A 23,042-nucleotide genomic window follows, 5' to 3' on the forward strand; every position below is an offset into this window, starting at 1 on the left:
TCTCCCTTACATAGACATGAATAGCAACAGACCAGAAGGGAAAACTTCAATGTTTATGGACCTGCAAGCCAGTGCTTGTGCCTAAAAAAACAAATCTTCATACATGTCCAAACACCAGCCAAGATCCACGCACATGTTTTGTCCGATCAGACAGTCAGATAAATTACTGAGCATCCATAGTCTGACCATCATATATAATATACAATACCATATACATCACTGTATGTTGCTACGAGGGCTTGGTCACACTGGGAGCACTGTCATGATTGCATTACTTTCCAGTGCAGACATAAGATGATCTATTGTTCTCAATTACATCTGTCCCTTATGCCGGAAACAATCATCATGCTTGTAATTTCTTGTTTTTAAAATAAAGTTCTGCTTGAATACCCCCATTCTGAATGACTCTTTAAAAAGATATTTGCCAGTATCTAGCAGTAATTAGTCACATTCAGCTGGACTTTCTAATATAATGGATGTTTCATTCGTCCACTTAAGCAGCTTTTTCAGTTCTAATGGTATTGAGAACATTTTAACGCAATGTGGTAAGGTCACCCTTATTCATTCACCAGGAAGTGTGACTAACAAATGTTGATTGTTTATGAACCTTACAATCTGTCACATTCCATGGTAATACATTTAGGTGTTACCAGTGTTGCTGTAAACACAGGGGTATATCCTAGGCACTCAATAGGATTCAAGAACTACACAAGATAGAAGGCCTCACCTTAGGCTACGACGCACGTCAGATTATTCTTGTCCGATTATCGCTTCAGGGCTAGTACTGGACAAGAATCTGACAAGTGTACAGCAGCCATCCGAGATCAGTCATAGATCCGTCCTGGCGGATCCATGAACTATAAACGTCCGCAATAAAAGTAAAAGGGAGAAAACGAAGCGGGGTGCCACTCTGTTGTCCCCCCCCCTCCCCTCTCCATAGAGCAGAACAGTGATGTATGTACAGTGCTTGTTCATGCCTCTTTCAGTCTTTTGTCATTGGAAACGATCATGAATAATCCTTTCCAAGGACAAAAGTCTAACGTGTTTGTAGCCTTAGCTATAACATGGGAAAAAAGAAACGCTCTGTAATGGTGATGGTTTTATTGTCTCCTTCTTATCTCGTCTTCAGAGTACCTTAAATCTCAAGATGAGGATCTCCACGCTCACTCCAACCAAAGCTGTGTCTAATGTTCCAACACCCTTCCTTTTGTTGGTTCTATTTTCTCGGTTATGTTCTCTTCTTTTCTTTGTTCCCCTCCAAAAGCTATTGAAAATTTTGGAACTTAACAGGGCCATAGTTACTGATTTTGTACCTTTGTATTACTCACAAGTTCTTTATTAAACTTTAAACAAAAAAAAATACATCAAAGCACAGAAGCTTAAAAAGAATAACTGCACACCCATTTGTAAGAGCATTAGTTTATTCTCTAATTTTCATGTGTTACTTGAGAAACAATTTACTTATATACAAAAATTGGAATGTAGAATAAATGCTGATCATTAAAACATTACACTGCTGTTGACACGAAAGATTCCATGAAAAATAAAACCGCACAGCATACCTAACCAAAAAAGCTGGGCTTGAATTTTGTCTTTGCTTTATTGCTATGTTTTTGCAAATCCATAGGAGGCTTTAAAAGTATGTACATTTTTTTAAAACATAAGTCAGAAAAAAATTTGAAAAAAAAAACAGAACAGGCTATTTACATAATAAATATTGAGAGATTTGCAGTTGAATTTTATTGACCTTAGATTACAAGACAATGATGGTGTGTGATGTGCATTGGATGCATATATAGTTCAACAATGAGCATCTCTGCATAGTTGGGGTTTATACAAATGAGGCCCAAGGCCTGATTACCCATATTACACTGTACACAAAGTTACAGTATTAAACCGTACACACACACACACACACGCACACTGTGCATTCCATGATACCTCTGGCTCCTCTGGAAGGGAGCCTATTTAAATATGCAGTTCATAATTTTGTTAAAAAATATCTTTTCTTAAAACTTTTGCTTTATATCCATAAGGTGCGCGAATCCTTCTGATACCTGGGAAACAATGTTGACCAAAAGGCAAAAAAAATGTATATATTTATATATATATATCAGTATACAATGGATGTGAAATGACAGTTTTAAGATGAACTAGGCAGAACGGAAGATAAAGCTGACCATACCCTGACCATTTTATCCTCGGAAGGCTTCCTTTATCCAATCTACACATTCATTGATAGTACATGCCCCTGTACATTGTACATATTGGCATCTGTATATGGGCTTGTACATATGAGTGCCATAAATAAACACACCTCAATCTCTTGTACAGAATGTACAGTACCAAGTAAAGTAACCATTCCATTTTTTTTCATTACTTGTGCATAATGGCTCTTGTGAGCTCTTTATTGCTCCCACTCATAAAACAGCTCGCTAGCAATCCCTACATAGCAGCTGTGAAAATAAACTTTACTTACATAGTTTTGCAAATTCCTTCTCTATCCATAGTCTGGAATCATTTATTTATTGTCATAAAGACAATCATTTTTAAGAATTTTGAAAAGAAAAGGTGATAATATTGCATTTAACAAAGAAGTGACAATTTCCTTCAAGAGTTTGATTTTTACTCCAAGCTTTTACATCTACTACGTAGGGATTGCTAGAAAGCTGTGACAGGTATAATTAGGTGGGATAGCAAACAGAATCGCACAGTTTATGTCAACACTTCAGTACCTGGAAAGTTTTAAATTGGAGATTATGGACCGTGTTTAGGTTGGGGTAAAGCAAAGCCAAACATTGATAATGCCAACGGATTTCCAGCATGTGAGATGGCTGGGAATGTTTGGTACTGCAGATAGACACACCAAGCCCTATTTTATGTCACCGGTCTGTACAAGCCCTCACCCGGTTCTGCGAAAGAAGGATAAATGGATCTGATTGCAGTTTCTTAGGCCATTGGAGATTTTTCTTGTATAACCCTGGTCTCCCGGCAGTTGAATTTAAACATCATGCTGCACACAAGAATGACGCCCTTTTGCACCGGTTCTACCACTGACTAGAAGATAGCTTTTACACAAACCCAAACACAAAACACAATTTAAGGTAGCTAACCACCAATCACCTCCAAGACCTATACTTCAGTAACAAGGTGAAAACAAACACAAATTGATAATCTGGTGTCCTGTTACCTTAGCCACAGTTCCACAAGTGCCTTACATTGCTCCTGATGTGCTCTTTTGTGATAATCCGTACCATACATACAGGTAGATAACCAAACCAGAAAAACCTGTGTGATATGATACCCTCCCTCTTTGTATGGCCAGTTTGATAATTCATACACAGGTTTGAACAGCACCTATGACTAAAAAATGTGCTACAAACCTAATCCAATGTAAGACACCACTCTTACGGCATAGCCACTATTTGAGACCACTGCAACAGTCAATTGTTTTGTTAGTCTGTCAGTCTATTGCAAATGTACAGTATTTCCGCAAGGCTTTAAATCCACTGGTATGCATAGTCATTTGGATTTACACCCACACCTAAAACCGTTATGAATTGTGCTCTCACACAGTAAAGTACAATGGTATAGGCTGTGAACCATTACACACAGATGTCATAAAAGGGTTAAAACAATAAAGGAGAAAATTTCTTTACCATATGAAATGTTTATGCCATGTAAAATAAAAAAAATGTGTTCCCCTCTTTAGTTATCTGCTTAAAAACACTATGAAATCTTGAAGGTCTGTGTTTTCCCATTTGCTCATGTTTAAACACATTCAACATGTACATTGTAACAAAATACAGTAAATTTCTGTGGTTATATTCCAAAATAGTTGATTCTTATGTAAAAATAACAAAATTAATAACAATGATTATACAAAAAGGTGTCGATACCTATTCAGAAACAGAGACCTGGTTCCCTCCCAGTTTCATTACTACAGACATGGTTTGGATGGAAGCAACTTGCGTCTTGTGTCTCAGTACTCCAACACGATGCTTTCCAAGTCTAAGCATCAGTTCTGCACAGAAAATAGCTGGCTCCATTGAGGGGAGATGATTTGTATACCTGGATATGGTTTATTTTAGCCTTATATTACATAGGGAAATTCATACAATATATTCCTTTTTAAAATCAAGTGCAATATTACTTTTGACCCTTAGCCATGAACACATAAAACTCTTGCTTTGCTAAAACTCTTTAAATCGGCGGTGGTAATTGCTTTGATCTACTACCCAATCAATAAATTATAACCTTTACTTAACAGATAGAATGGGCATAGACACCACAGGGCTATATTAGTGACCCACATGTATGTAAAGAAACACAAAGTAAAAGTGTCAGAATACTAATCCAATAAAAAAAAAAGAAATAAAAAAAAAAAAGAAAAACAGCCCTAAAATAAACAGTTATTGGTCATCTATGGCACTTATCCCTGGTCTTTTTTATGAACCATGTAAGAAGCACTGCAATCTCTTCCCATTTACACCAGAGACAGAAAAATAGACATGAACAATGTTCCTTTGTGAAAGATAAAATAAGAAAAATTAAAACATATTTACATTAACAAGGAACAAAGGCAGCTCGTGGTAAATCACTAAAACAGTATATAGTTATAGAAATCCTTTAATGACTCTAGCTCGTATAAGTTCACATTTCAATGTTTCCTGTAAAAAGAGCCCTTCAGTCGCTGCCACTAAATAAATTCCAACAGGTCCACGGGACCCTTCCTAAACCCTGCAGCTATTCTCAATAATCCTTCTGTCACTTTTTTTTTTTTACACACGTACTTTGGTTACCTAGCACCAATCACTATGACATTTAGCAAGGCAAGAGGCCGTTCTGTCCTACGTGATAAAGAAATGATACAGGTGTAATGTCAGCTTGTGTGGTGGTTGAAATCACAGGTAGGTTTGCTTCTCAAACTATCATTGCAAGCCGCCGGTAGCTAGCTAGCTACGTCACAGACTTGGCACTTCAGTGTACGGGACAGCAAAAGAATCCATAAAAAAAAAAAAAAATGAGGATTTCACGAAGGATCAAGGTGGTTAACGTTGTAAAAATAAATTTAACATATGCTCTCAGGCACCATGTACATAGGTTGCGTGCCTAGGCTTAATCTGCCATGATTAGTGTAGTACCGCCCAGGCCTAGCAGAAAGCATCTCCTATATTACATGAGAACAGATTGAGAAAATATGTAAACACACATCCCATAAAATAATCTCTTTGTTATGATTTTAAAAAGTGAAAAAAATGAAAAACTTCCAATATGCCAACGAGCTAAATTCTTGATACAGCACTTCTTCAAAAAAAATTCCACTGGTGATTGAAATTGAAAAAAAAAGTCCCGATACCGTAATGTAATGATACCATAGAATCTGAAGTAGACCACTTATATCAGACACAGCCCTGTATAGCAGATAGGACAAGAGGCCACATTACCCAGCCACCAATTGCCACTTTGCATTATCGCCCACCAACATTGTGTACACATAGCAATGCCAACATGGTTCAGTCTGCCTTGACACAAGTGGTTTTCGATTAAAAATGTCTTAAAAAGTTAAAAAAAATAAAAACGATACCAGGAGTGGAGAGAGAAAGGCATACATATAGCTACATTACACATAGCTACAGTAGAGACGGTTCTGTGCCCCCGCTACAATTTAGGCTCATTTTAATCCTACAGAGTAACACACGTTGTCCAAAAATAAACCTACATTCTGTACAAAAACAACACAGGCTTGTTCTTGTAGGCAAAACTGCTCAAACATTCACGCTGGAGCAGCAAGGAACCCGGCTGCTTTTTCTGCAGTGGTTTACTCCCTTAAACCACACAATTTCACAATACATTTCTGTACAAATAGTTTTTCTTGTTTATCAAAATTCCAAGTGCATGGTTGTTTTTTTTCTAAGTTGCTTTTTCTTATATACATAGAAAAATATACTAATTAGTCTCTAGACGCATTGCTGGCTTTCAGTTTATTGTCCTTTCTGTTACACGGCTCCGTCTCGTAAAACGATCAGCTCTACAGCGCTCTGAAACTTCTTTAGCAAAGACACCGCCTGTCCGTGGTCTATATTCAGGAAACTGTACCCATTGGCCTGAGAAGAAGAAGGAATTTTGTTATATACGAGGCAGTAACAGAACCAATGGATTATTTTTTAGAAAGTGTTCTTACTCAAATACAGGTAGTCCTCGGGTTACATACAAGATAAGGACTGTAGGTTTGTTCTTAAATTGAATTTGTATGCAAGTCGGAACAGGTACATTATTTTAGTAAATGCAATTAGGACAGATGTTTGTCTCAACATATTAGGCAGCATGGTTTCAGTTACCTCACTAAGGTAATCACAAACAAAGCAAAACTTTATGGAGCCTAGACATTCATTAACTTCTGGAGCAAGCTGTGCTTTGATATGCAAAAAGAAACAACTGCAGAGCTTGTCTTGGTCATTAAAAAGTTACAAGAGCTTGCAGAACAGCAAAAAAATTCTTCTGCAAGTCATACAAACCGCCCCCTCCCCCCATCAAGCTTCTGTCCTGCACATAAACTGCAGGGAAGCCCCGTTTGTATCTAGAAGTCGTCCGTATGTCGGATGTCCTTAACTCGGGGACTACCTGTAAAAGCATTTGTTTGTGGTCACCCAAAGATAGAATATCAGCAACAGGAATGCAAAGGTCATTTAAAATGGATGTACTTCTAGCCTTCCCCTATTATTCCCATAGACAGTGCCAGAGCAAATCTGTGGCGACACAATTTTCTCATAGTTACCTGTATTATCTTGTCCCCAGGCTGTAAAAGTTTACATGCTGGTCCTTCCGGTTGTACTCTTGTTACAAATATGCCCTGCACAAAAATGGAAGGGAGACCAATGATAAAAAATGACATCACAGTTATCCACAGACATGGTTAATGATCAGACTTGTATTCTGTAACATATTTTAATAAAAAAAAATATTATTTCCTAATTACAGCACCATCTGCATGACAAGAGAAATATTAGAGAAAATTTACTTACATCATCTCCTGGTCTGAAGGGATTTCCTCTCCCGCCAACACCTCCTGATATACTAAAGCCCAGCTCAGGATCCTTTATCAGTCGTACCCGTACCTAAAAAGTAAAAAGAAGTGTGTAACTGGAGGCTTTACTTGGTACATTCTATTCAAACTGCAGGGCCACATGTATTATTCAACCAGTAAAATGTCTGCTAGCAGTAAGGTATCTACACTTTGGAGCGGTTTTCTACCACTGCAAAACCATTATCGCTGAATGTCATCTTCCATGATAATCTTCCTTAATAATAAACGACCCCAGTTTACAACCACAATTCAACCTTTTAGGCCTAACTCTACATATGAATTGTTGACATTACCCATACAATCCTTTCAATATAGGCTATACAACTTTTAATCAGATACTATATCAGACTCGATGTGATTCAAGCCAGCTTACAAAGTCCTTAACACACACCTTGTTTGGTTACACTAACCGCCACATGGTTTTTATTTCGGTCTACGTTCAGATTAAAGGCAAACTTTTCTCATGGTGAACATATGTCAAATAATGCTAAATTCATGTGGACAACGGCCAGACTTACATTTACATTGATCACGATTTAATCACAAATCTTAATATACACTTTGATAGTTGGTTCATTTTATATCACATTTCAACATGGTGTTTAAGAGACATTAATTGACAGACACAATTTTGAATTCTCAAAAACCCCCTGAGGAAGCCCTTCTTGGACGAAAAGCATTGGGTATCAGAATACCTTTGTACTTATGTCTGTCATTGTACATATATGGCAATACTGTTCTGGAAATCACCCTTTTTTAGATTAGTAAGACTGTGTTAGAGTTAGGTTCTAGCACAGAGGATTTATGTCTAGATTAGACTCTAATAACTCTTTTTAAATAAATCACCCATACATAAGTAATCACTGTGTTATAAAAGGCCTGTCTTTTTTTCTCTACCTATATATACAGTGAGGGAAAGAAGTATTTGATCCCCTGCTGATTTTGTATGTTTGCCCTCTGACAAAGAAATGACCAGTCTATAATTGTAATGGTAGGTTTACTGTAGGTGTGAGAGACAGAACAACAAAAGAACCCTCAAAAACCCAGTGCTCAAAAGTCAGAGCTTGATGTGCATTGTAATGAGTGAAAGTGTTTGATTCCCTATCAACCAGGAAGATTTCTGGCTCCCCGGTGTCTTCCCTGTATGCAGGTAATGAGCCGAGTTTAGGAGCACCCTCTGTTAGGGAGTTCTCCTAATCCAAGCTTGTTACAGTACAGTTACAGAAGCAATCAATCAATCAGATTCCAAACTAGCACCATGTCCAAGACCAAAGAGCTGTCTAAGTATGTCAGGGACAAGATTGTAGACCTACACAAGGCTGGACTGGGCTACAAGACTATCGCCAAGCAGCTTGGCGAGAAGGTGACAACAGTTAGCGCGATGATGATGATGATTAGTGGCGATTACATGTATTTGCAAATGTATACAACAAAAACTTTTTTTTTACCTAAATGCTAAAACAGTGTAATTCTAATATTTATGTTAAATCGAGGGCTTTCGAGTTTTTGCTTAGCATTATAATAAATACTGCTTGTGGTAGTACTGATACAGTACACGCTACAAGTGTTTTTAGGAAAAAACTGGCAGACACAAATGAGAACACAGATTCTGAAATTCTTACCATTGATGGCTGGGCGGAGTGATGATGCAGCTGGCTATAATTGCTCTGAGATCTTGATGGTGGGCACATCTGTCCATTACTTATATGCATCTGTAAATTAAATTTATAATTTTAAACATGGTGGTGACTAATAAATGGCTCTACAATACTATTCTATTATTATTATTATTGCAACTATTGCCATTTAATATAAAATGGTGGGTGTGGAATAAGAGCAATACATGATTTGTGCATTTTTCTTTTTGCAAATTCTCCCGACTAGTAAACATAAACAACAACAGTATGGGCAGTACTTCTAATTACATCTATAACCTGTGCATGGAAACTGCTGTAGTAACCAAATAATTGCAAATTCATGCACACACGTTGCAAATGTTTTTTTTTTCAAACATACAGTGAATACTTTAGTGAATAGGTCACACTCAGATTAATAATAATATGATTTTATCTCCTCTGTGGCTTGTAATTTTACATGCAGATAACTATTCCCAGTTACATGACACAAGGAAATACAAGCCTAAAGAACATAAAGCTACACAAACATAAATCTGAATCAACCTACAGTGTTTTAGGCCTAAATTTGTGCTTACCTTTTTTGCACCATCTACAGAATTTTCCTTGTGCATCAAAGTTGCATAACTTTGCTGTCCTGGCACAAACACTTCGTCCTGTGCAGGTTCTCCTGTGCTGCCAGCAGTCGGGTGCTGTCAGTGAGGAACATAAAATATATTATATACAGAATAATGTCTATAAGGGGTCCCTAACCAACAGCTCATGGGCAGCATATGACTGTCATATCCTTCTAATGCATCAAAGCTCCCCACTAATCTAAATACTTGCTGCCTGCCCTATTCACTTCTTATGAGGTTCAACAATTTTCCTAGCAACATATGGTGCCAAATGAATACCTGTGTGCTCAGTACTGCTAGACTCTGGGTTTAAATCCTCCCTCCAAAAAGGTATTAACATCCCTAGAAAGGAATAAGGTTTCAATACTTTGTGACAGCTCTATTGTATCTGTATTAGGTGGCTCCCACTATTACCCAGAATAGCCATTTTAGTGCTTGATTTTATATCATACTACCCTGGCTGTCTTCTCTGTGATTCTTAAAATGTGTAGATTAAATGTGTAGCTTTAAACTTGCATTGATATAATTTACTAATAAAAAAAAAAATTCTAATCTATAGCCACCTGTTCCTAGGTGAAAGAACTGCAAAATTCAACTTGATTTATAAGGCTTTAGTGCGTTACACTGCAATGATTTTATGGCCATCATGTGCCAAAATCTAAATAATGTAAATTAGCCTTAATTGTAGTTCATCATTCTTGTTCATGTTTACAAATGGCTCACGAGCTGAAGGTTGGTACCTGTGCTGTCCTTAAAATAGAACTCCTTAGGAAAGCATTTTAGTTCTGGATAGAAAGAATATCTGTTGTAATGGCACAAATGGAAGTAAAGAAAAAGTAACAAAAAGCTTGCAAAATGTTTGAACTGTCCTCCAACTATCCAAAGCTAAAAAAATAAGGCGAATGATTAAGTTTAATTCATGTTATTTTGAGAATTATTGATTAGGTTTTAAACACAGATTAGACAATCACCGTCAGAAATAAATAAAAGTAATAAAACGCAAACAATAAAATACATATTGGGTAAAAGTTGCAAACTGCTAATCAAGCTCCTTTCTTTGATATTATCTTAAATAATGATTAAATATTGCACACACTTTTATTACAAATAAACAGCATAATAAATGTGCAGGTTATCAAAAATGCATCAGCTTTGGTAGATACTAAGATCTAGGACTAAGGACTAAGATCCCTGGGCTGGACACATGGAGAGAATGAAAAGGGGTCCCAATCACCCAAATAAATCTGTCAATTATTTTAAAATAAAAGACATCCTGGAACATCATGAATGAAAATACCAAGATTGCAGAAACAGAGCCACTATAAACTGTGCTGGTCAAACACCTTCTATACTTAAATTGGCATAAGACGATTACCCAGAGTGGCATTGCTAGCCTCTTACTGGAAACACCAATTTGCTGGTTGTTTTTAAGTAATTGACCTGGAACAAGTATGCAACATGTAAATTCAAAACCTTTGCATACAGGTTAAAAGGCAATACAGCCAGCATGGGAGTTGGGCAATTGGCAATTGCAGTGAAACCGTGATTTTAAGATAACTCAACCACAAAATAAACTTCAATAGATGTTTAATAAAAAGTTACCCCCTGAGGTCACTGGACTTTCTTGTTCTCATCACTGTAAACCATGGGACACCTGAGGGGGTAACTTTTGATTTTACACTATAAAAAGCTTATATTGTACCTGGGAATAAATCCACCAATATTAGGGAACAATGGATCCAATGTATTAAAGCTTTCCTAGAATGGAGATTTATAACCCGATAGTTTATATTTCCAGTCTTGGAGAGTTTTAATAAATCAGGCCCAATGTGTTTGTTCATTTTCCTTTGGTCAAACCTACACAGGGAAAGCTGTTTATTGGCAATGACAGTTCACCTTAGGGTGCTTTATCATCAAAACAATACAAATTACAGAAATATGTTCAGCTGAAATTATCTGTTGCAGTTTGATTAGCAAAGTACCAGTTAATATAATGACCAAAGTAATGCAGATTGCATTGTGTTAATATATTAGTAGGATAACTGTTTCTTTGTGTAGTGTAAAGTGCAGTAACCCATAGCAAACAGTTTGGAATTACTGTGGTTACATGATTAAAAAAATCTGTTCCAAAACAATAGCCTTTCCTATCTCATGTGCCCAATAAAGTATAACCTGATTACTGCACTTTGCACTGTGATCAGAATAATTAGAAAAAGCAGCAGTGTATAGATTCTTATAGCGCTCAAAGGGCAGGAGGTCACACAGATACAATGCGACCACCTTAGGATTCCACTGGTACATAGCACTGTGCACATTAGGACTTGGATCAATCTAAGTGTTTATTTGTATTGGGGAGGGAGTGGACTATCCACCATCGTAATTGCCCCAGTAGAGGTGCTATGATAGAGCCCCAAATCCAACACAGCCCTGTGCCAACGTCCCAGTGGTGCGGACAGCAAAACCAACACAAAAAGCATAGTAAATACCAAATGCACTGCAGGCGCAAGCAGAATATTTGAAGTCAATATAACGATTAGTCGCACTTGGGTTATGCTTAATCAACACAGTTTTTGCTTTAATAATGAGCAGATTGATACTATCACTACTATTACTATACAGGGCCTCTCTAGGAAGAATTCAAGATTCTTACATTTACGTTTGCCTTGGAACGTGACCAATACAGTAGAACCCTGGTTATCAGGAACTCCGATAAGCAGAAAATTCACATAACTGGCACCCGACAGCTGCGCTTTCTTGATTGGTCATGCAGCCCTAGAAGAGCTGTGGCATGTGTTCTGCATCCAAGAACATACCACATCTCCGTTAGGGCTGCGGGAGCAATCAGGGGAGCGGAGCTGTCAGGAGAGGAGAGCAGAGCTCCGGGATTGGCTAAGAAAAGGTAAACCCTAACAACTGCTCAAGCGTCATCGCGGTTTTCCTTGTCTCCGCCAATCAGCACTAGAGGTGAATGGGGACAAGTCTCCCCATTGAAGTCTAGTGCTGAACGGCTGACAAACCTCAGTTTGAGTAACCTCAATTACCCGGAAACTACACTTATACGGAATCACCCATTCCCATTACATTATCATTCCCATTACACACCGCTTACTTTCCTAACCAAGGCTCTTCCTGAGGTTGCTAATGGTTCCTTAAGCAATGAGCAGATTGATCTCCCATCTGCACTGGTCACCAATGCAAAGGGGAAATGTATCACTAAACCTCAATGTTGGGGGTTATTTCTACGCACAATACTTATGTTGGAGGGCACCACAACTTTTACTGTTAAAGAATAATCCAGCAGGGGATTCCTCAGCCTTAAAAAGAATCTTTAAAGATAACAAGGTTAAGAAAGGCTACTCTCTCTGCTACTGCAGCATGTGCCAATGGGGATCATGGCAATATGTAACTTATCATTATTAATCAAAACTGATGTCTAACACCTTATGCATTGCTATCAGTAAACATATATATTCCCAAATTGTATAGAAGGAAATTTGTAATAAGATTACAATGCAAGTTGTCATTGCTTATGAAAAAGTGGTTGATCTATAAAATAACTTGGCAATACATAACGTCCTTTCACCCTCCAGGAAAGTCACAGGAACCATTTAGGATTCTTTCATTTTCCCTTTAGTATTGGGAAGGATAAAGAGAAATGGCTCACAGCATCCAACTAAAACTAAAATGATGGGGGATTGGAGCACAAATTCCAAAGAAACTTCTTGACAGTGTTCATGGAAGCTGCTTTAGGTGCCTTTGTTCTTATGAAAGCTACTGTCTTTTGGCTTATTTAAACAATAAATTAAGGAAAATAGGAAGTTGCATAGGAATATAATTGGGTGTGTAAAGATAACAGAGACTGTTGATCCAGGGAACATCCGATTGCCTCATGGAATCAGGAAGGATTTTTTCCCCCTGTTGGAGCAAATTATACTACTACTTTTTTTTGCCTTCTCCTGAATCAACTATGTCTATAGGGTTTTATATCTAGAATATATTTGTTTCCCTAGTGGACCAGTCCACCAGGAGACTGGATACCTACTTATAATTGCTCAAACCTCACAAAGATTCTGGTCTACTAAACACCTAATAGCCCCTTTGATTCTATCATCATATAAAGTTTATCTGCCAACTAGTTTAGCTGAAAGTTTGACTACACTGACTTGGTTCTAAATTCTTCATTAGATTGTCCCTACTTGGTTCAGAGTGTCCATGGCCACCTTTATTCTTGTATAAATTGATTGAAAAGGCAAGAACCAGGTCATGTACAGCTTCTCTACAATTAAACAATCTTTTTTTTTTTTGCAACCTTCTGAAACGCTTGCACAAAGATAGTTTAACCTGCTGAAACTTGAAGAGGGGAGAAAGTTACCATTGCAGCAAGGATCTGTAAATTATTTTCACAGAATTTTACTTGGGAACCCACCTGCTCATACCAGTGCATTTTAGTAATTTACAAATGCAATATTGAATTAGAATTACATAGATTAGATTTAGAATTTCCAATCAATTCTCTCCAGATTGCACTATTTCATTATTATCCTAAGACAGGTACGGGAAGTACTCACACGAAGTATGTGAACACCAGAACCTCTTCTGTCAGCAACACCTAAGGCAACACTGCCTTGGCTGCCATGCAGATCTCTAGAGCTGCCATACACAGAGCTGCTAGATGCAGTGAAAGTGGAATTAAAGGACCGTGACAGCATGCTCTGAATAGAGAGGGATAGATGTAACAACACAGATTAGTAAAGCATGCATATACAACCAACAATGGGTTACTCAAACATCCACTCAACCATTTAGGTGCCATGCACATCTCATGCAAACACAAATTCATCAGTGTGGGTCAGTGTTGCGTACCATTAACCCAAGATAAAGACATGCAATCTTCATGTGACACAAGGTACAATAGTAACATTTATTTACCACTAAACACATTACGTACACAAACCCCATGAAACAGAAAAATGAAAACTGTCAAAATATAGAATTCAATTTCCTAAATTATCTCAACCATGTTTCAGAGGAGGGGAAAAAATGGCTGGGGAGATATAATACCCTTTTACACCTTCACTGGTGATTTCATTCTCAGTTTGTAGCAATACTAGTAAGCAGCCACTGGGTGGCAGTAAAGTAGCTTATATGTGAAATGCTGACATGTGATGGTCCATTGAAAGCTGCAGTTTTATATCTATATATGCAGTTTTATATCTATATATGCATGTTAAATATGCATGTTGTTTTTTTACCACTAACATTCACATTTTGAGTTTGTTTTTCTATTTACATTTTTTTATTCAGATTAGTAAAAGTGTCTTTAAATGAACACAATCATTTATATATGTCTTCTGCAAGGTTTTCTTACATTATTAGTAGTACTGAAAGTAAAACTGTTAAGCTGCGTACACACGTGCAATTTTTGTCGTTGGAAAGGATCTTTCACGATCCTTTCCAATGACAAAAGACTACACGATGCATGAACGGTGCTGTACATACAGCACCGTTCTGCTCTATGGAGAGGGGAGGACGGAGCGGCACCCTGCTGCGCGCTCTCCCCCTTCCTTTGCATTAGGATCGCTCGTCGTTCATCGTTCGTGGATCCGCCAGGACAAATCCACGGATGAACAACGCCGACTGTACACACGCCAGATTCTGACTTGTGTACGCAGCTTTAGGGGGTTGCAAAGCATACACTATATGTAAACTCTAACTTTCTGGTTACTCAGAAATAACCAAGACACCTTCTGGACCTAGATCCTCAGTTACAATCCTCTACTGGCCTTCAACTCTCATATAAAAAGCTTCTGAATACTGAGATTGTGCTGACTAAATCAGGAGCGGGTGAATCCTTTCTCACATATAGAAGACAAGGCTCTTTAAACTCATGGGACTGGGGTCCAGGGCTTTCACAGGCCCTATCAATGTTGAGAATTATTGGATAGAATTAATAGTCTGATCCCCTGCAGGTTCACTTCACCCTTCCCATATACAGCTGAAGTCTTAAACCATTTCATATTGAAAAAGCAGCATAATATATTGTTCCTGAACACTTGTACCTATTTGGGGGAAACAATACCACCTATTTTGGGAGGTAAACAATACCACAAATCATATGCATAGCTTAGTAATCTGACAGGTGCGGTCATGAGTCATTCAACATCAAATGCTTCAGGTTGAAATTATTCAGAATACAATATGTAACATTGATATTTACCAAAGACTCTGCCATATCATGGGGAAAAATACGAAAATGTTTTAGGTACAAAGTGCGGGTAACACATACATGAGGAACCCTTTAAAATCTTGCTGTCATGCCTGAATATTGGGCTATTCTTACCAAGCAACAGCACTCTCAAAAGTACTATAGCATACTTTCTGCCTATGCCCATAACAAGGAGGGGCAAATAGGAATGTGTGGGGGCATAAGTGAGTGGCATGCTCTGGGACTACTTAGAAGTGCAAGTCAGAATGAATACAATTTAGCTGTAAATTTTATTGCTGCTTCACATAATGCAACTCTAGATGCCTGCACTTAAAACCTGTAGCAGTTCTGCTTTTTCCTTATAATTCTCCAAGTACAAACCATAAAAACATTAACACATACTTTTGTTAGGTATTTGTTCTATCTTGTAAAACAAATGAACCTAAAATGATAAAACTGAGTGGTGCTCATATAAGCCAATCAGAAATTATTATTTTCCAAACTTGATTCATGGTCTGAAATGAAAGGTTGCTGCAAGTAGCACAGACAGTTTCTAATTGCATCAATCTCAGTAAGAAAATCTTCTGTAATTTAAGTTCTAAAGAGAAGTGTTTATTTTGTTACTCTTACCTTTTCAAGTTTTTTCGCCTCTATATGTCGCAAGACCTGCTCTCTCCAGTCATGTGGTACCTTACTCCTGCCTGGGGGTTCCAGTAAGGAGTGCTCAGAATTAACCCTAGCATTTGGCTTTTTGGTGGGACTAGTCCGAGAGTAGTTAAAATCGCTGACAGACATTGTTCTCTCGGGAATATCATTAACGGAAGGCCGTGCACTCTGTGGTCTGGGCGCATTGGGACCATCGATGCTATATGTCCTGGCTGAGAGTGGCCTCTGTGGTCCTGGTATCATGTGCGGAGGTCTGCTCATTGAATGAATGTCTCTGTAAGTCATATAGTCCCCTTCAGGTACAACAATTCTCCTTGCAGGCCCTGTATCACCCAGGGACATAGAAGCATTAGAAGAGACACTGCCTTGTCTCTGCAGTGTGTTACGGCTTACTCCTTGGTGGAGCCGATCATTTGGGGACATTGCCCATGCCTCCACATGCCTTGGTCCCATCCTCTGGTGCACACCATACATGTTACCAGCCCTCACATTGTTATGATTAGAAAAGTTCATATTGGCAGAGTGTTTAATGTAAGTGGGGCTATCTACGCTGTCGGACATATGGAAGCGTTGAGGAGGCATGGCTCCTTGATCCACGGAGGACATTTGCTTCGGTGTCCACAGATTGTCTTTGGCTGTAGAACCACTGCTACTGTACTGAACATTATACTGAGGCACACCAGACATTTGGGACCCTGGAGGACCTCTCGTTGAGTACGATCCCTCAGGATTGTGGTTGGAATCAAATTTGAACACAGTTTTCTTTCCGGTTGATACAAGATCCGATGAGGAAGACGAACTAGAGAACACCTGCAAGGGCTGGTCATACAGCAATGTTGCTGATTTGCTCCTAACAATATTCTGTCCCTCAACACTTGCTGCTGCCGTCTTGCCCACATAAGAGGGCTGTGGAGAGCCGCTGTCACTCAGGATGTCATAGATCCTCATTTCTCCCATCTCGATGTTGGTTATGCTGTGGGATTTAACAACAGGGCCAACAGAGTCCCGCAGCTGCGGAGATAAATCATCGGTGCTCTTTGAAACGCACATGTCATAAGAAGGCACTGAATCCTCTGATGCGCTCCTAACAGGCTCACTCATATCTGGAGACATGTCCTCATCTGGAGAGTGTCCATTCACCTTATTCATTGCACACATATTGGAGGACACTTTCCTGTATTCCAGGAGTTCTGCCTCTTGTTTCTCATTATTGTTGAAAAATCCCTTTCCAAGTCTCAATTCCTGCGAGATAAGTGGCCGTTCCCGAGTTTCCAAATGCGCACTCTCATCATTCGCAAGGTTATTATTCATATTGATTTGGTTCAAGTTGTGCGATTTGTCTATGGTATTATTGACCCTTTTCTCTTGAACTAAGTTCTCTTCACTGTCCATTGATGGGATCTCTGTAATCTGTCTCTCATCAATGGCATTTAATTTTCCTCCATTATGTAAAAGGTTGTTCAAGTTTTCATCTTCTTGTCTGTAAGCAGAACACAGGACTGTGAGTTATCTTTCTAAAAAAAAAACCTCAAGAGATAATTTCATTTGTGTTACGCATATTGTATTAGTAGTATTACCCCCAGTATTTATATAGCACCAACATATTATGCAGAGCTTCACAAAGTCCATAATCTAGCCCCTCTAGCCTCAAAGGTGCTCACAATCTAATGCCCCTACCATAGTCATATGTCATTGCTACAGGCTAAGGTTAATTTTGGGGGGAAGCCAATTATCCTCACTGCATGTTTTTGGAATGTGGAAATCCTAGTGCAGGGGTGTCAAACTCTGGCCCCCAATGTCCTTGCTTTGGCCCCCAAAGGAATCCTAAATATAAACTGCAGCTGGGCCGCCGGTGCATTGAAATAGCACCGCTACTACAATTCCCGGTAATTTTAGTAGCAGCGCTATTTCATTGAAGAGAGAGTTTCAGCGACGGGCCACTCAGTAAGACCAACCCCAGCTGTACTTTTCTTTGCTACTCCAAGGCATGGATTCTATTGGTTGGATTATCATAGAAGAATATTGTTAGCCTGTGCAAAAAGGTTACCATTGAAATTTAACTAACGAAGGCTACAAATAGAGAAAGAGGCATAGGATTTAATGCTTCTTTCTCTATTATAAGCTTGTTCTAGATTGATTGTGAAGCAAAACCTCTTTGGTTCCATATGAAAAGGGTTTTTTATCTAATGAGAAGGAAAAATTTCCTAAATTGTTTCAATAAATTTCAAGGTAGGCCCACGACGTTGTCTAAGTTTTTAGTTTTAGCCCTCTGTGTATTTGAGTTTGACACCCCTGTCCTAGGGGAAACCCATGCAAACACTGGGAGAACACTAGGAAACTCCAAGCTTGTATATGTCATAATACAAGTAAAAATACTAGTAAAAAAAAAAGTAACTTAACATTATTAGAAAACACTCTGTATTTTAGTTTACAAAACATAAATATTATGGGGGTTATATAGAGCAGTGCTGGGTACAAAGTACAACTTGGTATAGTCTTTTCACATTTTCCCTGACTAGGTAAGTTGTCCCCCCCCCCCCTATGTGTCTCTAGGCCTAATTTTAAGCACATGAAATGTTACAAGTATAAACAATGGATACAGACCTTAATTTTATGCTCATTGCAATTCTGGATTCTTTTTCTGGTGAGCACAGGGAGGTATCATGGCTGCTAACTGTGTTCAATGAGACGGAGTCTGACATTCGGGATGGTGAGGAACAATTACTGTTGTTCTGATTGCTGTTTTGGGTCATTTCATCCGATAAGGAGTCTGCATCTTTAATATCATCTAAAAGACAAAAGATTAAATCATTCAGCATCAGGCAAACTGCCAAAAAACAATGAAAAGAAGTTTACAGCAATTTATCTAACAATAGAAAAAGGAAGTGGAAGATTGGAAAGAGCTGGTTTAAAGAATAATTATTTTAAGCCTTATTTGTACAAAATGTCCACATAATACTACAACATTATCATTTTAGAAAAAGGTATTAATATATGCTTCTAACGTCTGGAATATGTGCAACTATGCTCTTTCTCATTATGCAGTTTTCAAAAAATTCTACTTCCCATTTGAAATTGGAGAATTATGTTCTTCGCTATGCAAACTTCACATTTAATTGGCATGTTGTAGCACAGGAACAGTAACAAATACATAGCAGGTGTATGTATATTAGCAATTTAGATGCACTCCTAGTGCAATGGTTTTGCAAATAAACTTTGTTACTGTATGGTGTTAGTGATTTCATTGGTTAGATTCTTTTCTTTACTATTACAGCTTTTAACGCGACCTCTCCATCTGTTCAGATCATTGGCAATCTGACACTGGGATTCTTTGTTAAAGATGGGATGTGGATAATCTGATATTAATAATGTGAGCTGTTAAACTCATTTTTTACTGCTACCCATGGCTCGCTTCAAGTAAATTTTCTGGATTGGAATTGCTCATTTTATGGGACATAAAGGTGAGCAAATCTCTCTTATGAAATGACCAGATGTAAGGGATATGTTTATGCTCACAGTAAGCATTGCACCCACTGTGAAACATCCAATTCCCTCTCATCATATGAAAGGAAGTGATCACTTCTCGACCAAAACATTTTGGAGAAAATTTGTGAGTAATAGCAAAAGCTTCCAATCCCTACAAAGTCCACCTATTACAAGAGGAATTTTAATCTGTTAAATGACTTGCTTTATAGGGCTGTATGGTAGAACTCACCTTTTTTATTGTTGCTCAGTGCCACCACTTTTGGTTGATTCATAGAAGTCTCTATAAGTGGCGGTCGCATTTCAGCCATCTTCATTTCTTCATCGCATGACAAATCTTCAGATTCCTGCTACAATGATTCAAGAAAAGAAACACTATTTTTAAGAAACATGGTTCTGGAATCAATTAACAGTGTAAGCTGCACTGGAGTTGCAGTGACTGAAGCCAAATGTTCTAATATTTCCCAAGAAATGAGTTGGTTTTTTACAGTGACAGTGGAGCTGCCAAAAAAAAAAGAAAGAAAAAAGAAAGACACCTAAGTACAACTCCACAATTAAGGATTTCATAAAATCCTGTACCACAAAACACAGCATTTTTTTGGCTCATAGGTATTTTATCTTCTATTTTTTTATCTACCCTTAAAAATACCACCTGGAATCACAAAAAGCATCTCTTACTACCAACTCCTTCTTGTTCATGAGGCCCAATGTCCTCTCTTGTACCCTTAGAAGTATTCAGTGTCCCTCTTTTCACCATCCACCTTGAACTGGTAGAAGGAAAGAAAGAGGATAAATGAATGTCATAGACCAGAGTTTCCCAACCCCTGGCTCTGGCCAGTGCACCGGCACCCAGGGGGGACCATGTCTCCCGTACGGATTTTAAGCTCAGGGCGGTCTCTGGACACAACCCGTCCACTCTCCTATCGCAGCTCAGAGCTGTGATGGGAGAGTAGGTGGGTTCTGGCATCGTGACGTCACTCTGGGGGAAGTTTCTACCCCTTTGAGTGACACAAAGCTCCCTAGGCATGCGCGGTCCGGTGCCTGGTAAATTTAGTGGTCCGTGGGTCCCAAAAGGTTGGGGACCACTGTCATAGACCATTCATCTTGACATACTAGGTCTGATTTATTAAAGCTCTCCAAGGCTGAAGAGAATATACTTTCATCAGTGAAGCTGGGTGATCCAGCAAACATGGAATGTATCTGGTCCAGGATTCAAAACATTTGCGAATAGCAAATGACTTAGAAGGAATCCATTGCAGGTTTGCTGGATCCACAGGCTTCACTAATAGAAGGGTATCCTCTACAGCTTTGGGAGAGCTTTATTAAATCAGGCCCATTCTGTCATAAGGTCTTATAAAGAGAAGTGAGCCGTCTGAAAAGTTTGCAATCTTCATTTCCAAAGTAAAAGGTATCCATTTACCTCTACATTTCCCAGCTTTTGTCAATAGAGGTCAGCACTGTACTAGCGTTCTTCCCAGCTCATACATAGCACAGAGCATTTATGACAAAGTATTGCCTCTTTTTTTTTTTCTCTCAAATCTTCTGATTGTACAGCAAAGTTTCTATATAGATTGTGCAATGCTAATCAGACTTTTCTATGAATAAGTAACTAAAAATGTTAGCTGTATTAAAGTGAAATATAGACTTCCCTTTATACATGATAAGACAGAAGCCTGGCCTTCAGGCATTCTGTGAACTCATTACAGATGAAAGACAAGTTCAAAGACCTCTTCGGAATGGAGTACAGGGAGATATAATCAACAGTTTTATAATCCTTTATTCAAGGTAGGGAGGATATCAAATTGCTAGTAAGCCTGGCTAAAAAAATTCTTATCCATCCATAGAAAATAAATATGGGCTAGGCACAATAAAATACAGTTCTATTCAATCTTTTTTAACAAGTAAAATTGCTCATAGGAGGAAAACGTAAGAGTCTCTTTTGAAGTATATGCATCTTTTTGTTTTTCAGTTTTGTCCATTAGCAAGATATTTACAATATGTGTGTTTGGTATTCTTTATATCTTATTATGGTATTTTTGGTATTGCAACTTTGTATTGTTAAATTACAAATCAATACTCTTTACTCTTTTGGAAAATCTAATAAAATACTTGTAACTGAAGTATATTTTTGCTTGGCATCATAATTCACTGAATAAAGTTCCAAATCATTACCACTGGTAATCAGTCTTAGATTGTAAGCTCTTTGGGGCAGGGTCCTCTCCTCCTCCTGTGTCACTGTCTGTAACTGTCTGTCATTTGCAACACATTATTTAATGCACAGAACTGCTTAATATGTTGGCACTATACAATTCCTGGTAAATAATAATAATAATTTGTAGGTTAAAGCCTTTGCAACAGATTTGCTTTTAAAAAATGTGTATTTTAAGGCAAGATGCCAAATATATATAAAAAAAGTAAGTTTTGGAATAAAGTAAAACCTGCTTTGGCAGTAAAGCTGCAAACAGAGTGGATGTGTATTTGATGCTGCTGTCTTTATTATACATAACATTTTTTTTGCAAAGAAAGATAAATCTACAGAACCACTGTGGCTGCTACCACTTTTACCTTTCCCCATATTGCTATGTTACTCTACAACTGGCTCATGTTTCCCTTCAACTTTTTAGTCTTGCCCAGCCTAACGTCACTTCCATTTTCCTGTCATTTCTTATACATATAGAGTGAGCCTTTTATTTCTATGTACAATAATTGCTCTGTGGTATGCTCTGGGCGGATAGAGAATTTCCATTGTAGAGTCATTCATTCAATCATAAACAATTCACAGATTCATAAACAAAAATTCTTAGTAATTTAGAATATGTTAAACTACTGAGGGCTTTAAAACCAACAAGACAATGCTTTCTGCACGCACAGAGCCTTACCTCAAGTGTCTCATCATGGTTCACAATAGTTTTTGCATTCCAGAAATTTTTAACAAGGTTATTCGCCTGTGAATTTTCAATGCTATTCTGAGTTTCTGGATTGCTTGCTTTTTGTATGCAGTTCCCGACAAGCTTTTCCTTTTCTTCATCCTCAGGCTTAGCTGGATTGGACTCCAGTGTCTAGACGCAAATAAAATTACGCATGAGTAAAATAAAAGCTATTACAAGGGCAAATCACATTAGAATCTGGGTGCTGTTGAAATAGATTTATAGGACAACAGACATTATGCATAATTTGATTTTCTGAAATAATAGGACGACATTATTTTCCACCACAGTTCAGCTACTGATCAGTATTACTCTGCAATAAAACAAACACACACAACAATATCTTTAGTGCAAAACACCTAAGGTACACAAGGTTAAAGTAACCCATAGTGGGGTTTTGTACATATTTAAAATCTTTTTTTA

The 23,042-nt window shown here is 38.1% G+C and overlaps 1 protein-coding gene across 5 annotated transcripts in view; it reads right to left on the reverse strand.

Annotated features, from left to right (window-relative positions):
* Positions 1-1,403: 1,403 nt before the first annotated feature.
* Positions 1,404-23,042, reverse strand: part of ERBIN (erbb2 interacting protein) — a 148,026-nt gene continuing 126,387 nt past the window's right edge. For 4 of the 5 annotated variants that reach the window (XM_072416344.1, XM_072416342.1, XM_072416343.1 and 1 more), the window contains 10 exons: positions 22,572-22,751; positions 19,925-20,042; positions 18,814-18,997; positions 16,174-17,689; positions 13,907-14,050; positions 9,300-9,413; positions 8,710-8,799; positions 7,026-7,118; positions 6,779-6,853; positions 1,404-6,107 (listed from right to left, as the gene is read on the reverse strand). In XM_072416344.1, the coding sequence (XP_072272445.1) occupies positions 6,000-6,107; positions 6,779-6,853; positions 7,026-7,118; positions 8,710-8,799; positions 9,300-9,413; positions 13,907-14,050; positions 16,174-17,689; positions 18,814-18,997; positions 19,925-20,042; positions 22,572-22,751 (2,622 nt within the window). In that variant the 3' untranslated portion in view covers positions 1,404-5,999. The remainder of the gene's footprint in view (positions 6,108-6,778; positions 6,854-7,025; positions 7,119-8,709; positions 8,800-9,299; positions 9,414-13,906; positions 14,051-16,173; positions 17,690-18,813; positions 18,998-19,924; positions 20,043-22,571; positions 22,752-23,042) is intronic. The other variant, XM_072416346.1, reaches the window with a different exon arrangement.

This window comes from Pyxicephalus adspersus, chromosome 6 (genome assembly GCF_032062135.1).
Source record: "Pyxicephalus adspersus chromosome 6, UCB_Pads_2.0, whole genome shotgun sequence".
NCBI lineage: Eukaryota > Metazoa > Chordata > Amphibia > Anura > Pyxicephalidae > Pyxicephalus > Pyxicephalus adspersus.